This window comes from Stegodyphus dumicola, chromosome 5 (assembly GCF_044657685.1).
Source record: "Stegodyphus dumicola isolate Sdum_Otavi_A_Nest chromosome 5, ASM4465768v1".
Classification (NCBI taxonomy): domain Eukaryota; kingdom Metazoa; phylum Arthropoda; class Arachnida; order Araneae; family Eresidae; genus Stegodyphus; species Stegodyphus dumicola.
The window spans coordinates 14,269,929-14,285,310 of record NC_140772.1 but is presented as its reverse complement, the minus strand read 5'-3'; the positions used below and the strand labels follow the sequence as shown (position 1 = coordinate 14,285,310).

Below are 15,382 nucleotides of genomic sequence, written 5' to 3'. Positions count from 1 at the left end.
CGACTTCCCACAATTGTTGAACATAGCTTTAGTAAGCTCTCTGTTCCGAGTCAGGTCCTTGCATGTTCCCGAAGAAGGTTAGACGGAACATTGAACCTGATAGTAGCGCCCAACGAAGAAGAATAACCATGGCTGAGTTTCAAGAAGAACCTGTGCTGCCTGCAGAAGCGGCTCAGAATCCAGAAATGCCAGCTGCCGCCCTGGAAGGATTTGGTTACATCGTCCAGACCATGTGCGCTTCGATGAAACCAGAAGCAACATTTAATGGGAATTCACCGGTAACCAGTTTTTTGGAAAAATTGGATGACCACTTCATGCTCTACCCCGTGCACGAATTTCAAAAAGTTACCTTAGCTACCAGCGCTTTGAGGGGCCAAGCGCTTAACTGGTTCAAATGTATAGGCAGAAGTCTCTTGGGTCAAGCAGGAAGTCCCACCTATACTTACGAGAATTTCAAGACTGCCCTAGTAAAAGCCTTCCCTGTTGTAAGGGATCGTGCGAAATTAGAAATGGAACTTTTTAGTATATATCAACAAAGAATCGAAAACCTCTCAAGCTTTATTTTAAGAAAAATTCACGTCTTCAAACTCTTGTATGGAAACCGTCCGGATCCTGAGATAATTCAAGTGATTTTGCCGAGGTTACTGCCCCAAGTGCAAGACTTTATTGAATTAAGAAATCCAACTACACTGGAAAAGTTATGTGAGCTAGCAATCCAGTTTGAAAGTAGAAGAACAGCGGACGTCGAAAGAAGACGCCAATATCAACAGCGAAACCAATTTGGTGCGCCAAGACTACAGCAAACTCCAGCATACGGCTACGGAAGCAAAGCGAATCAGTGGGCAAGGAAACCCGAGCATTCAAAAACAGCCGGCGAACGTCGACAGTTCAATAGCAATCCAGGAAAAAAGTCTCAAGGCCAGGGGAAAAAGAAGGAAAGCACTGAAATGAAAAATAAGTTAAACTAAAACGGATTTCTGCTGACGGGAGGGTGCGGAAATCCGAAGGCCAAGAAAACCCCTCTTCCTTCAAGTTAAATACAGTAATGGTGAAAAATTTGACTCTTCCGAAGATTGAAGTGTTGGTGAATAATATCCCAGCCACCGCACTCCTGGATACAGGCACGCAGTGTTCCTGTGTGGCAGAAGATTTTTTTAGGAAGTATTTTCGGAAATACCGCATATATAATTCGGATAATACGACAGTGTTAGCGGCGCAAGGAGAAAAATGTAAGTGTATAGGTAAAGTACCGCTGTATGTCCGTATCAAGGACGAACAAGTAAAGGTGATGTTTTTTATAGTAAAGAATCTGCAAGCACATATAATTTTAGGAATAGATTTTCTTGCAGAGGCACAAGCAACACTGGATTTTAATGAAGCATCCCTTAAGCTGACTATGAAACCAGTTCGTGCAGAAAAGGCTGAACCGCCGATGTTAAATCTTGACCACCTGCCTAATGACGAGCAAGGAAGAATCCGACAAGTGGTAAGTGAATTTGCTTCGTTATTTAGTGATATTCCAGGATTTACTCAGGTTACTAACCATAGTATTGACACCGGAGATTCAATGCCAGTTCGCCACAAAGCATACCGGTATGATAAGAATAAGGAAAAAATTATAGAATGGCATATCACCGATACGCTACGTAAAAAGATCATAACGCCCATCTCAAGTAGTTATGCTAGCCCGGTGTTTTTATGTAAGAAAAATAATGACTATCCTTTGACACATCCAAAAAGGTGGAGATTCGCAATTGATTACCGTAAATTAAACTCCATAACTAAATATCCGGTATATCCGTTACCTATAATTGAAGAAATTCTAAGGAACATAACATCTACCAAATATATCACGACTTTAGACTTGACGACTGGTTATTTTCAAATAGGGGTTAGGCCTGAGGACGTGCCTAAGACTGCTTTTATAACCAAGTCTGGCACTTATGCATTTTTGCGTATGCCGTTTGGTCTTTCAGGGGCGCCGGCAACATTTCAGCGATGTATGGACATTGTGTTAAGACCTGTTCTTGGAAAGTCCACATTTATCTATTTAGACGATATCATTATTAATAGTGATAATCTCGACCAACATGTACAGGATTTAAGACAGGTGTTTTCTTTATTAAATGAGGCCGGTCTAAAAGTTAATGTCGAAAAGTGCAAATTTGCAGCCCCTGAATTAAAATATTTAGGTTACAAAATATCTCAGAAAGGAATAGAGACAGACGAATAAAAAATAATTGCTGTACAAAAGTATCCGACTCCAAACACGGCGAAGAAGCTCTCTTCTTTTCTAGGACTTTGTTCATATTATAGGTCCTTTATAAAATATTTTGCAGCTATTGCTGAACCATTGTTAAAATTAAAAAGGAAAAAGGCAAGATTCTCGTGGACGGCCGAAGCCAATAGTGCTTTCGAAAAATTAAAACAAGCATTAACGCAAGCCCCTGTGTTGAAATTTCCTGAAAAGGATGAGAATTTAGAAATTTCAGTGGATGCTTCGGATTATGCGGTAGGAGCGGTACTTTCGCAAAATCAACAGCCCGTGGCATTTTTTTGCCGAACTTTAAATCAAACACAAAGAAACTATTCTGCGACCGAGAGAGAGGCACTTGCAGTTCTGTTAGCAGTGCAAAAGTTCCAGTCTATTTTGGAAAGGCGCCAATAACAGTGTACTCTGATCATGCGGCGGTAACTAGATTGTACTCAGGGAAAAACTTATCCCCAAGGTTAATAAGATGGGCACTCAAGCTACAAGAATATAATCTGGTAATCAAGCATACCCCCGGAAAGGAAAATATCGTAGCAGATGCCCTATCAAGAATTAAAATAGATGAACAATGTAATACTGTAAAGGTGGCAATGCTCACAGCATGTACAATAAATTCCCGAGAAACTTTAATAACCGAACTGGGTAAAGATCCTGAGTTTGGAAGCATTTATGAGTATTTAAAGGATCCTGAAAATTTTAGCCACCAAGATATTGTGGCAATAAGAAATAGGGCGGCCCATTACGAACTAATAGATGGTCTATTATTTTATACAAAAACTACGAATTCCAACAACGAATTTCGACCTGTTATCCCAGCTAGTCTTAGATTAAATATCCTGCAGGAGCTCCATGACAGCCCTTTAGCTTCTCATGCTGGTATTCGAAAAACTATCCAACGCGTACGCGAGGCACTCTATTTTCCTGAACTGCAAAAGTTAACAAGGGCGTATGTCCAGTCCTGCCCAACATGTCAAGCAGTTAATTATATTAATTTCCGCCTGGCCGGGTTTCTAAATAGTATTAAATCCGAATTTCCAAATGAAATAATTGGCATCGATTTATTGGGCCCTTTCCCAAAAAGTCAGTTAAATAAAAGTCGCTATCTCCTTGTTATGGTTGATCATTTTAGTAAATGGACCGAAATTGTTCCCTTAAAACGAGCCTCCGCGAAATTAGTTACTTATTCTATTTTAAATAAATATATTTTAAAATACGGGGCGCCCCTAAAAGTTATATCGGATAATGGTCCTCAATTTGTAAGTAATATATTTGAAGACATGTGCCAAAAATTGGGCATACGTCATTTAAAAATGGTCCCGTATCGGCCGCAATCAAATATAGCGGAACGGGTCAATAGAAACATAGTGAAAATTATCCGTAGTTATGTTAAAAATTTTCATAAAAGCTGGGATAACTATGTCAATGAATTTGCTTTCGCCCTTAGGACTGCAAAACATGATACAACGGGCAAAACTCCTGCTGAGTTATTTTTAGGCAGAAAGATTATAACGCCGTTAGATAAATTATTTTATGTGCAACAAAGAGCCCCAGAATTTAAAATGGGTGATATAGAAAAACTAATTAAGGAAGCAAAGAAGAATACTGAAGTAGCACAGAGAAAACAGAAACTCTATTATGACTTGAAACGACGGGGAGTAACTTATAAAGTAGGGGATGAAGTTTTAAAAATTAAGCATTCACTTTCTTCAGCACCAGAAGATAAAACTGCCAAATTGTTTCCACAATTTGAAGGACCATATGTCATAGAAAAAATAACTCACGCTGTAGTAGTGTTAAAAGCTAGAAATGGTGAAATCTGCTCCGCAAACATTGATCAAATCAAACCCTACTATGATCGTAATAAAATGCAAATATTTTCAGATCTTTTGCAGGATCCGGCACGGCAGACACCGCAGGCACAAGCTCCAGAGGTGGAAAAACGACAAGTACAAGGGCAAGCCATTAAGAGGCAGGAGCAAGTGAAAAGAAAGTTTCCCCGCGGAAAAATTGAAGGTGGCAAGAAAAAGAAGCCGTTCCACCGTCCAGAAAAGAGAGCTAACGAACACCCCCAGAATGAAGAAGGGAGAAGGACGACGTATGCAAAGAGAGCCAGGAGAAATGACGGCAACTATAACCCGGCTCTAAAACGGAAGATCTACTCATCCGACAGGACTCTCCGCAGAAATGTCGCCGAACTGCGGAAGGGCCATCAGCGGCGGAGGAAAAGTTACAAGGAAAATTTGAACGGCCAGCAACGAGGTCCAAGCAAGAACACGAAAGAAGTTTCCCGGTTCCGCCAAGACCAGCTGCCATCAAACGACCAAGACCACAGGCAGAAGCGAAAAAGAAGGTATTCAAGGGTGACCGAACTGGAGAAAAAAGAAAGCATCTAGAGGAAGGCACTGAAGGGCGAGCCCGTACAAGAAGGAGGATAAATCAAACAGCAATCTGCACTACCTTTCAAGACTGGGCCCAGAAAAGAATGTCCGAATATCAAAAAGATAAGTAAAATTTTATGTTACTTTGCAAACTTAAGTTAATCTTTCATTCTTACTGCAAGTGGCAGATTTCAAGTAGTTTTACCTCATGCGAGGTCTACCTTTATCGCCAAAAGGGCGAGAAATGAGTTGTTACCGATTTTGGTATTATGTTTTTCAATTACTCGCGCGTAAAACTAAAGTTGATGTATAATAGTGTTATGTAAAGACTTAAATATTGTAAAAAGTTATTGTATAAATATTATTTAAAACATTCTGGCAAGAAAGAAGTTTTAGTCTGAAAGACTTTTTGAAATGTATTATTTCAATGTAGAAAGAATTGGCACTTGCTTTGAAAAGAATAGAAGTTAACAATGTACTACTAATGTATGTTTTCAAATGCGTAAAATTAACGGCATGTTAATATGTTCTTATATACAATGTGAACTGTTATTTTAAATGTTAAGAAATACTGTGATATGGTAAAAGTGAAAGTAATGTTAAAAATTTGTTATTCGTGTGACTGTAAAAAGACTAAATCATGGTGAATATGTGTTAAAGGTTGAATGATGTAGTTAGGCTCTCTGACGCTACACTTCAGAGTTAGCCACTTTCAGAATAGTACCTCAGGGTTTAGAGTTGAAATTAGGGTGTGTTACGAGGTCTTGGTATGTTGAATTTTAACACGTTAGTGTTTTGATTGTAGGAGGAAGTATTGAACACATAGACATAAACACATTCGTGTTTGGTGTTCTTTTACAACACATGTCAGAGAGCACGGGGAGAGATAACTAAAATAGTTATGAATGAAATAAGAATGTTAAGAGAAATATAATTATACGTGTTACTTGCCATTTCATTGTATATATTGTATAACATTGCTCTCTGGAAGGAACCAGATTTGAATAAAAGCTCCTGTTTAGATGCAAAAATCTAAACAGGAAACAGATGAAAAAATTGTGTCCTGGGAGCTGCTATTGTAAAAACAAATTTCTTTCTTTTAAATTTCTAGTTTCTAGCGAAAAATGTTTGTAAAAGATTGGCCTCGTGTTAGATTCTAGAGCTAAAAGTTTTCAACAAGGTCGTTTTAGACCTCAGTTTCAAACTAATTAACTCTGGCGGGAAGTATGTAAGGATCTTAAGTTTTACTAACGTTTATTTTATTTTAAATCTCTACTATCACTTCTTATTTTCTACTTCCGGCCAGATTTATAAGCGTTAAAGTATTTATGCAAAATTTGTCTGGCGAACGCCAAGTATTTAAGTTGTGGCTTTTTGCCAAGCGAGAGAGAGGAAGCAGTTAGTCGAAGCAGGCCGCTTACCTTAGAAGTTTACTCAGTTGCTGGTTGCCTTCCAGGCTAGAGGTTTTAATCCTCTTGATAATTTTTAAACGTATTGTAGTGTTCACAGTTCTCTGTACTACATACGGCTTCCTGTTAATATAATGCCAATCTTCCACGTTTATTATTTTAAAGTTAAATTAGAGTTTAGTTTTATTTTTATACTTTTACGTTTTGACCCCAAGTAGCGGGTCTGTGTATTTCCGAAGTACGGAAGTTATTGTAAATAGAGAAAAATAAAGGGTTTTGTATACCCTTCTTGTGTATCCTGTCGACTTCCCACAATTGTTGAACATAGCTTTAGTAAGCTCTCTGTTCCGAGTCAGGTCCTTGCATGTTCCCGAAGAAGGTTAGACGGAACATTGAACCTGATAATATTAGCAGTTGGAACATATTAGCTATGAAAACATATATAATTTCACAATTATATATTTATGGTAAAACTATTGGGAGATTGTAATTATACAATAATAGAAAACATTTTGTGAGACACCAAAAATTATGTCATGACCTTCTGGTATATTATTATTACTCACATTTTGAGAACCATTGATGTTGAGCTATATCTCATCTAATATATAGGATGATTCAAAACTTTTGGACAGAAATGGTACTTGGGTATCATCCATAAAATTGGAGGAGATCCACTGAAAGCTGTGCTGATCATTCCTGCAGAATTTGGAGGAAATTGACGCCTCTTTATTTAATAAACAGTAACTTCAATTTTTTATTTCCCCCCCCCCCTGCTTTGTAAGAAAGCTTTTGTCAATTTCGATTATTATTTATGCCCTCTATTTTTATCAGAAGTTTTATTTAGAGCATTATGAGTGTAAATTTTCCACCAATGTTTTCAATAATTGTTTAAAAAATTGATAAAATAAATCTATCTAAAAAGTTCACATTATTGTCTAAAAATTTATATTGAACATAAGGAATTTCAAAATGTTTTAAAATTTTTAATTTACAAAATTTTCCTATTATGTATGTAATGTTATATATATTCACTTTTGTTCTTGTCTATTTTTAGTGTTCTCATGCATCTGTTATGGCATATAGAAGCTGTTCAAAAACTAGTCCTGAAACCCTAAGGAAATGGTTAAAAAGTGGACAGAGGAAAGTTGTTGTTAAGGTTGATGATGAAGAAGCACTGTAAGTTACATTTTTATACTTTGTAACATCTTTAAAATATCATAGAATTTTCCTGGTTTTACAGAATGCGTCAAGGATATTTGTACTTCAAAGATAAATATATACATATATTATTTGTAGTTAAATTAATAAACCTAATTGAAACATATTGCTAAAACGTGGCATGTTTTAGATAGAAAATTCATTTGCTAACATTTTATGATATAATTACATGGTTCAAAACGATTAGGAGATATTTTTAATGAAGAGCTAGAAGAGGTTAAATAGGGGAAATCATAAGATTTTCAAAGTTCAGAATATACAAATTTTGTGTGTGACATTGAAAACTATGTGTTTTAAATAAGAAGTGACTTACAGCTTTCCTTCTGGAGGAGGAGATTAAAAACAATTAGCATGCATTGAATGTTTTGTAGCAGTTAATACAATGTCTCAGCAAGATGACTTAGCTAAATCAATAGCCTGGAGGGCCATTGGTTGTTTAGAGGCAGGTCAAACACAATCTGTTGTAGTGGAAGTGTTAGGAATTTCTTGGAGTGTCATTTCCAGAATCTGGGATTAGTTTTTGGAAAGTGGAAATCTTGACCAAAGATTGGGATAAGGTCATATGTCTTCAACAGCACAAAATGAGGATTGGTATTACTGAAGAAACTGCATTATGAATGTCACTTTCTTGCAACAGCACTTTGAGACGGCTACTGGTACCAGAGTTTCGACTCGCACTGTTCGAAACTGACTCCACCATGTAAGTTTGTATGTTCGCAAACCTACGGTTTGTGTTTTATTGACATAGAACAACTGTGCTGCCCCCAGAAGGTGGACACAGGAGCATCTCGGATGGGAACAAGATGAGTGAGCAAGTGCTTGTTACAAACAACCTGCTTTTATGTGCAACCTGACAATAGGCAAATTCTCATCTAGAACCATCTCAACCATTCAGAACTTGGTACATGGAATACCCTGCATTTGTGCATGAAATTTTCTGATTTGACGTGGACAGAGTGATGGTCTGGGATAGTATTTCTATCAATGGCCGCACCGACTCGCACATTATCGGGAATGGAGCACTAACAGGGATACAGGGATGAGATCTTTAGACCTTTTGTGGTCTTTTATGCTGCAGCAACTGGATTCCTTCTCATGGATGCTAACACCAGGTGACTGGTACTCAGCTAGTGAACAATTTTTTTGGGGGGGGACGCAGGAATCCTTTAGATAGATTGTCCAGCATGTTTCCCGATAGGAACTGAATAGAACATGTTTGGGCCATTCTATGGAGAAGAGTTGCTAGTTACTTATCACCCCCAGAAACATTCTAGTAGTTTGCAAAATTCTCTTCTACAGCAGTGGGAGATAATACTTCAGTTCTTCATCGATAACCTCATTGATTTCATGACTCCTAGGCATGTGACATTGATTTTGGTCAGGGGGAAAAATACAATAAAATTCCAGAAATCTGCAAAGCTTGGGACCAGAGGTTGTGCGGATTTTAGGATTTTGTGGATTTCAGGACAGAAAAGGTAAAGCATAATATTCGGACTAAAAGTTCAAAATGAATAAGGCATATTAGATACATTTAATTAAATTATTATATACATTATTGCAATAATTACATGCATTAAATTATTATTACATATATAAATTGCTTATATTATTCATTGTATTATATGTACACATATTTTTCATAATTATTGGTTGAAACATAAGTAATGCCAGTTTTTTAATTTAAAAATTTTCATTTTAACAAAACAAGCAATAAATTAGTCGATAATATCGCAGATTTTGGACTTTCCACATAGACCCAAGATGTTGAGCTATAATTCATCATATGCACAAAACAAACATTTGCCAATTTTGTTGATTTTATCACAATAAGTATTTTATGAAAAAAGTTCATCTTTAACAGTTTGCTCCTGACTTGGGTCAAATTGTTACAAATCTGGGGGCAAATAGTAATAGTAAAAACAATATTTAAAAAATATTTTGTGGTTATTATTACTTGGTGTAGTAACTATGAATAATATCAAATAGTTTATAGTAAAAGAAAATAAAAGTTTTTAACCAATCATCATAACTGCATGAGAATTGCAGTTAAATGCAAATAAAAGATAGATTATTTCCTCTCTCACATTTAATGTGTTCTCACTGCAGCCATTCATCTTCATCAGAGTTGCTATAGGCATCTCCGTAAGTTAAGCAGAACCACTTTTCTGTTTCAGAATTTGTATCTAAGTTCAAAATCCTGTTCTTCACACATTTTATCTCCATTTTCTTTGGGGATTTTTTTTCTTTAAACTTCCCATATTTTTTTTTTTTTCTCTAAATTTCTTATTATTTCATTGTATTCTTTTTCAGTGCTTTTCTTTTGGGTGTGTCCTTAAGATGGCAGATTTCCTTTGTATTAGCTTCTGTTAGATTGTTTTTGAGTGAAGCCGTGGAGAGAGGTTTAATCTGTGAGGATGAAAAATAGGTTTTTCTGTTTTGAGAACGAAAACTACATATTATATACATGAGAAATTTTCATAGTACCCTTTTGTGGGCCTTGGAAAGATTACTTCCCACCTGCATAATCCTGGAAAATACAACTGTCGGAAGCGCAAAACCGACTATGATATATTGGCTTTGCTATTATAACATCGGGAATACAGAATTTAGCACATTTTTTTTTTTTTTTTTTTTTAAGTTTGAACGCATTGTGTGAGATCTGTTCCACTGAGATACCTGTTTTGATTTGACATTTGCATTGCTTTGCTATACAATTCTACTACAAATGTAAGTAAAATACTGTTTTTATTATAATAATATTTTCTTATTTTGTATATTTCTGCAGTAACTATCTAATACTGAATAATAAATAATGGGTGAAAAGTGAAAATACTATTGCATCATATTAAAAGCCACAAAAATTAGAATATTTACTTCAAAAATAGTATGTTTGTAAGAGATATAAAGAAAATATCGTTTTTATTGTAACTATTTACTTATGTCTTATTTACTTATTCTGCTATTTTGGTGCTAGTAATTATCTAATTTGAATAGTAATTTATAGGTCTAACAGTGAAATGTGAAAATGCTGTTGTGCTATATAATGACAAATTAAAATATTTAGTTTCAAAAATAATATGTTTGTTATATAAATATAATATTTTTGAAAGAAAAGATTGCTTTTATTGTAACAGTACTAACTTATTTTAATGAATGATAAATAATACGACTAGCTGCAAGCCCTGATTTATGCATAGGCAAAGTAGGCAGCTGCTATTGCAGCACTTTTTTGGGATGGTCCAAATTTTCGAAAATGAAATAATTTCAATTATAGTAGTGCCAAAAAATGTATTCTAAGGAAGCAGCTTTTTTGGGGGGGAGGGGGTGGTAAATTCAACACTTCTAAATTTCTCATAACTTTCAGATGAGCAAGAAGTATTTGTCCACATCAGCTGCTTTAGATATGTTGTTTAGCCTTCCTAGTGACCCAGATGATTCTGAAGTAGAAGCTGATGATGACGCATTTTCAGAATTACAATCGCTAGAAAATTTAGATAACCATAGCACAAGTTCTGGAAATAATTTTTTGATGACTGAAGAACCCTTGTCTGGTGATGAGCAATGCTGGTTGAATCTGACGACGACAATTCTTCTGAAAGCGATGATGAAATGAAGAATGAATGGAGTAATAAAGTAGATTTCTTCAACAGTGTTTCTCTTCTTTCAACAATGAGCCACATATGAAAATATCATTCAGTTCTGCTGAGAAGTAAAAGAATTATTTTGGCATGATTTTCACTGAGGAAATTTTACAGAATATTGTTGATGAAACAAACTCATATGCAAAGCAGCCTGAGAAAGGATGAGATAGGTCATACCACAAAAGACATTATCTGGAACTGGAAAAAGATCACATCAGAAAAATTGAAAACATGGATAGGTATGCATATACTCATGGGTATATATCAATTGCCTGAACTAAAAACTTACTGGATAATAATCAACATAAAAGTCAGAGCAACATAAAAGTGGAGCACAGACCCTGTTCTCAATATTCAATCAGTAGCAAGAGTAATGATCGCAAAGAGGTTCAAAAAATAATTAAGACTTTACATGTAAATGATAACAGCACAATACCATATGGGCAACAGGGCTTGATAAACTCCATAAAGTCAGACCAATCCTCTCGCAGCTGAACGATTCCATATCTAAAGTCTACGAACCTTCGTCAACCTTATCAATAGACGAATGTATGAATGATAGCTTTCAAACTTCATTGAAACAGTATATGCCAATGAAGCCTATAAAAAGAGGTTACAAGGTGTGGTGTTTAGCAGACTAAGACTGGATATATTCAAAAATTTTGAATTTATTGTGGAAAAGAAACTTCTGATAATAAGGATAAAATATTGAGCTTAGGGGAAGCAGTAGTAATTAAACTAACGGAAGACGTGAAACACACAGGTCGCCTTATAGCCTATGATAACTATTTCACATCTTTTAGGCTTGCAAAAATCTACTTGTAAGTGGTCCATTTTCTGTGGGGACTGTGAGGCTGCAAAGGAAGGATCTTCCACTAATGCTGAAGGCTAATGAAAAACTACAAAGACGTGAATCAGTGTTCCTAACTAAGGAATGTGTTGCTGCAATAAAGTGGATGGACAAAAAAAGCTGTTACTTAGTTGACTACCGCACATAATCCAGCGATTATTACATCTATAAATTGGACAAAAAGGATGGTACTAAAACAGAAGTACCTTGCCCTAAAGCTGTTGCTGTATATATAATCCAGCGATTATTACATCTATAAATTAGACAAAAAGGATGGTATTAAAACAGAAGTACCTTGCCCTGAAGCTGTTGCTGTATATATAATCCAGCGATTATTACATCTATAAATTGGACAAAAAGATTGGTATTAAAACAGAAGTACCTTCTCCTAAAGCTGTTGCTGTATATAACGATATTATGGGAGGGGTTGATTGCTTCGATTAAAGAAAAGAAAGATACCAAATAGGAAGAAGATCTGTAAAATGGTGGCATTGTATTTTTTATTTTCTTATTGATCTTGGTATCGTAAATAGTTTTATACTGTGGCCAAGTAAACAAGAGAAACAGAAGTTTAAACCAGCTAACGTTCCGTATAGCATTAGCTCGTCAACTAATAGACTGATATTCCTCATAAAAAAGGAAAGGTCATCCTGCTGGCTTTCAAGCAAAAAAGTGTGCAGTTCCATATGATGTAAACTTAGCCAGTATGGGAAATCATATGCCAAAGATGTTTTCCAACTATAGATGATGTAGGAAATGTAGCACAAAGGAATAAGAAAACAGGACCCACTCACTATATGTATGCAGAATGTGATGTACCCTTATCTTTTCATGGCAAATAATCGGCATTAAATTGAATTTTTTCTATGACCATTAAAGGTCTCATGGGAAGTATACTTCACAACCTTCGAATTTAAATGCAAAAGAAAAATTTAGCAAAATAAAATGTATTTCCTTAAATGCTATTGTTTAATTGATAATAAAATGGGAGAAATTCAATAGGGAAATAAATGGTCCATGAAAGGGTTAACATTTAAAGAAGAAAGTAAGTACATGAATCAAAATCTGAGCATATTATCACTTGCTACATATATATCAACAAACTAATATATATCATACCAACAAACTCATACTGGAGATTAAGACACAATAACACACCGAATAAATACTAATTCAGAAGTCAAACAACAAAAATCAGCGTTATATTTTCAAAATTTTCACAGGACTAGTTTCGATGGTTTTACCGAACCACCATCCTCAGCTGCAAAACCGCAAATGAACAAGATAGAAAATAATGATTAGATAAGATAAGAAAGCCTGGACAAGAATAAGCAAGTGGGGCCATCTGTTGGTGAAACTAGAACTAAAACATAATTTCTTTAAAGACCAAAGGCAAAGATGGATTGGAATTAGGATCATTAACTAGAACAGTTTATCCCTTCATATGGTTTCAGACATTTTTATTCATTTAAAAAAAAACAAGTATTGTGATTAGTAAAAAAATTAAAACAGCATTTTAAAATTTTATACATAGACAAAATAAATAGGTAAAACCATTTTTAGAAAAGATCGATTAACTTAAATAAAAATTTAGTGCATTTTTTTCATATAAAGTAGTCAAGATGGAAAACTTGCATGCAATCTGTCACTACCCATTTTGGCTCCAAGTTCTGCTGGTTACACTGCAATGATTTGCAAGTTAATCATCAAATTATTGTTATACTATTAGTTGCTATAGAGTCTGTCTGAGTTAATTGCTATAGAGCGCTGAAAGTAGGAGAATGCATGAGTGAGCCCGTGTCTGAGTCTGGCTGTCTGAGTTAGTTGCTATAGAGCGCTGAAAGTAGGAGAATGCATGAGTGAGACCGTCAGTCAGGATTGCAGATGTTGGGAGGGTGTGACTACAGGGCACTGACTGTGCTTGTAAGGCTTCTCAGAAACTGAATAAGACTTCTCATAAAAACCATATTTATGGAAAATTCTGACAAAAAATTTCACCCCTGTTACAACTAGTCCTTAGCTCCCCTACTTTAAAATAATAAAGGAAGCTGAGTAATACTGAAGTATATTTTATTGCAATACTTAAATGATAGAGTAACTTATACAATACTGGAATATATTTTATTATAATACTCAAGATTTTTACGTAGTAAAATTTCATACTGTAACAAACAAAATTTCACACTTGCTGCAGTAAATAATTATGCAAAAAGTCTTAAGTTCTGTCCTGTGTATCAGCAGTTGGACATTTTCTATTTTAAAATATTGAATAAAACATTTTATATATTCTCATTTAGAAATAGTTTAGCTGCTGTCCTGCAATTATAAGGATATATTTCATGTACAAATTAACTTTAACAACCTCTTTGTTAAACAAATACAGTGTAAATGGTCAGCTAGGTGATCAGCAATTAAAAGTTGTGTGACGTCAGTTGTGAAGTGTTGCAGTTGGCAGTAAAAAGAACAGACTAGTGTATGGCTGGACAAAGACAGACAGAGAAGAGAAAAATGTTTTCTTCAACCACTCAAACATTACTTTTAATTTCCCTGTTGTGGATCTTTTCCTGACATCTCCAGTATGACTAATTCAGAAGTCAAACAACAAAAATCAGCGTTATATTTTCAAAATTTTCACAGGACTAGTTTCGATGGTTTTACTGAACCACCATCCTCAGCTGCAAAACCGCAATTGAACAAGATAGGAAATAATGATTAGATAAGATAAGAAAGCCTGGACAAGAATAAGCAAGTGGCGCCATCTGTTGGTGAAACCAGAACTAAAACATAATTTCTTTAAAGGCCGAAGGCAAAGATGGATTGGAATTAGGATCATTAACTAGGACAGAAAGATTGTTTTGAATGTGAAATGCCTCTAGAAAATCCAGTTCTCCAATGGAAGATGTTTTTTTGAATAATTTTGGCAGCAGAAAAATTGAAAGTGTGATTTTCGGACCAACAATGTTGAGCAACAGAAGACTTCTGTGTTTCCTTTTTTCTAACATATGTCTCATGTTCCTTGACGCGAAATTTTAAGGCTCTTTTAGTTTGGCCAATGTAAATTAAACTACACTGGCAAGGAATCCTATAAATACTCCAGGAATTCATATCCGGAATGGGGTCCTTGAGTATGGAACTCGGAATTTTATTGATGGGAGAATAAACAACCCAAAAGTTAAATTTCTGAAAAATATGTGCAACTTTGATGGAAAGAAGGGAATGACAACAGAATTTTTATAATCTCCTAAAACAAGAGTGTGCCTTTTAATGTGTTGAGATGAGAATTAGTGTGATGGTCCGAAAATCACACTTTCAATTTTCTGTTGCCAAAATTATTCAAAAAACATCTTCCATTGGAGAACTGGATATTCTAGAGGCATTTCACATTCAAAAAAAATCTTTCTGTTCTAGTTAACGATCCTAATTCCAATCTATCTTTGCCTTTGGCCTTTAAAAAAATCATGTTTTAGTTCTAGTTTCACCAACAGATGGCGCCACTTGCTTATTCTTGTCCAGGCTTTCTTATCTTATCTAATCATTATTTCCTATCTTGTTCATTTGCAGTTTTGCAGCTGAGGTAGGTGGTTCGGTAAAACCATCGAAACTAGTCCTGT

General features: G+C 35.3%; 1 protein-coding gene across 1 annotated transcript in view; it reads left to right on the top strand.

The window, feature by feature from the left end:
- The window catches only part of LOC118192057 (peptidyl-tRNA hydrolase 2, mitochondrial-like), a 31,798-nt gene that overhangs the window by 12,765 nt on the left and 3,651 nt on the right, over window positions 1–15,382 (top strand). The window contains exon 3 of the mRNA XM_035362948.2: window positions 7,117–7,238. Coding sequence (XP_035218839.1) covers window positions 7,117–7,238 — 122 coding nt within the window. The remainder of the gene's footprint in view (window positions 1–7,116; window positions 7,239–15,382) is intronic.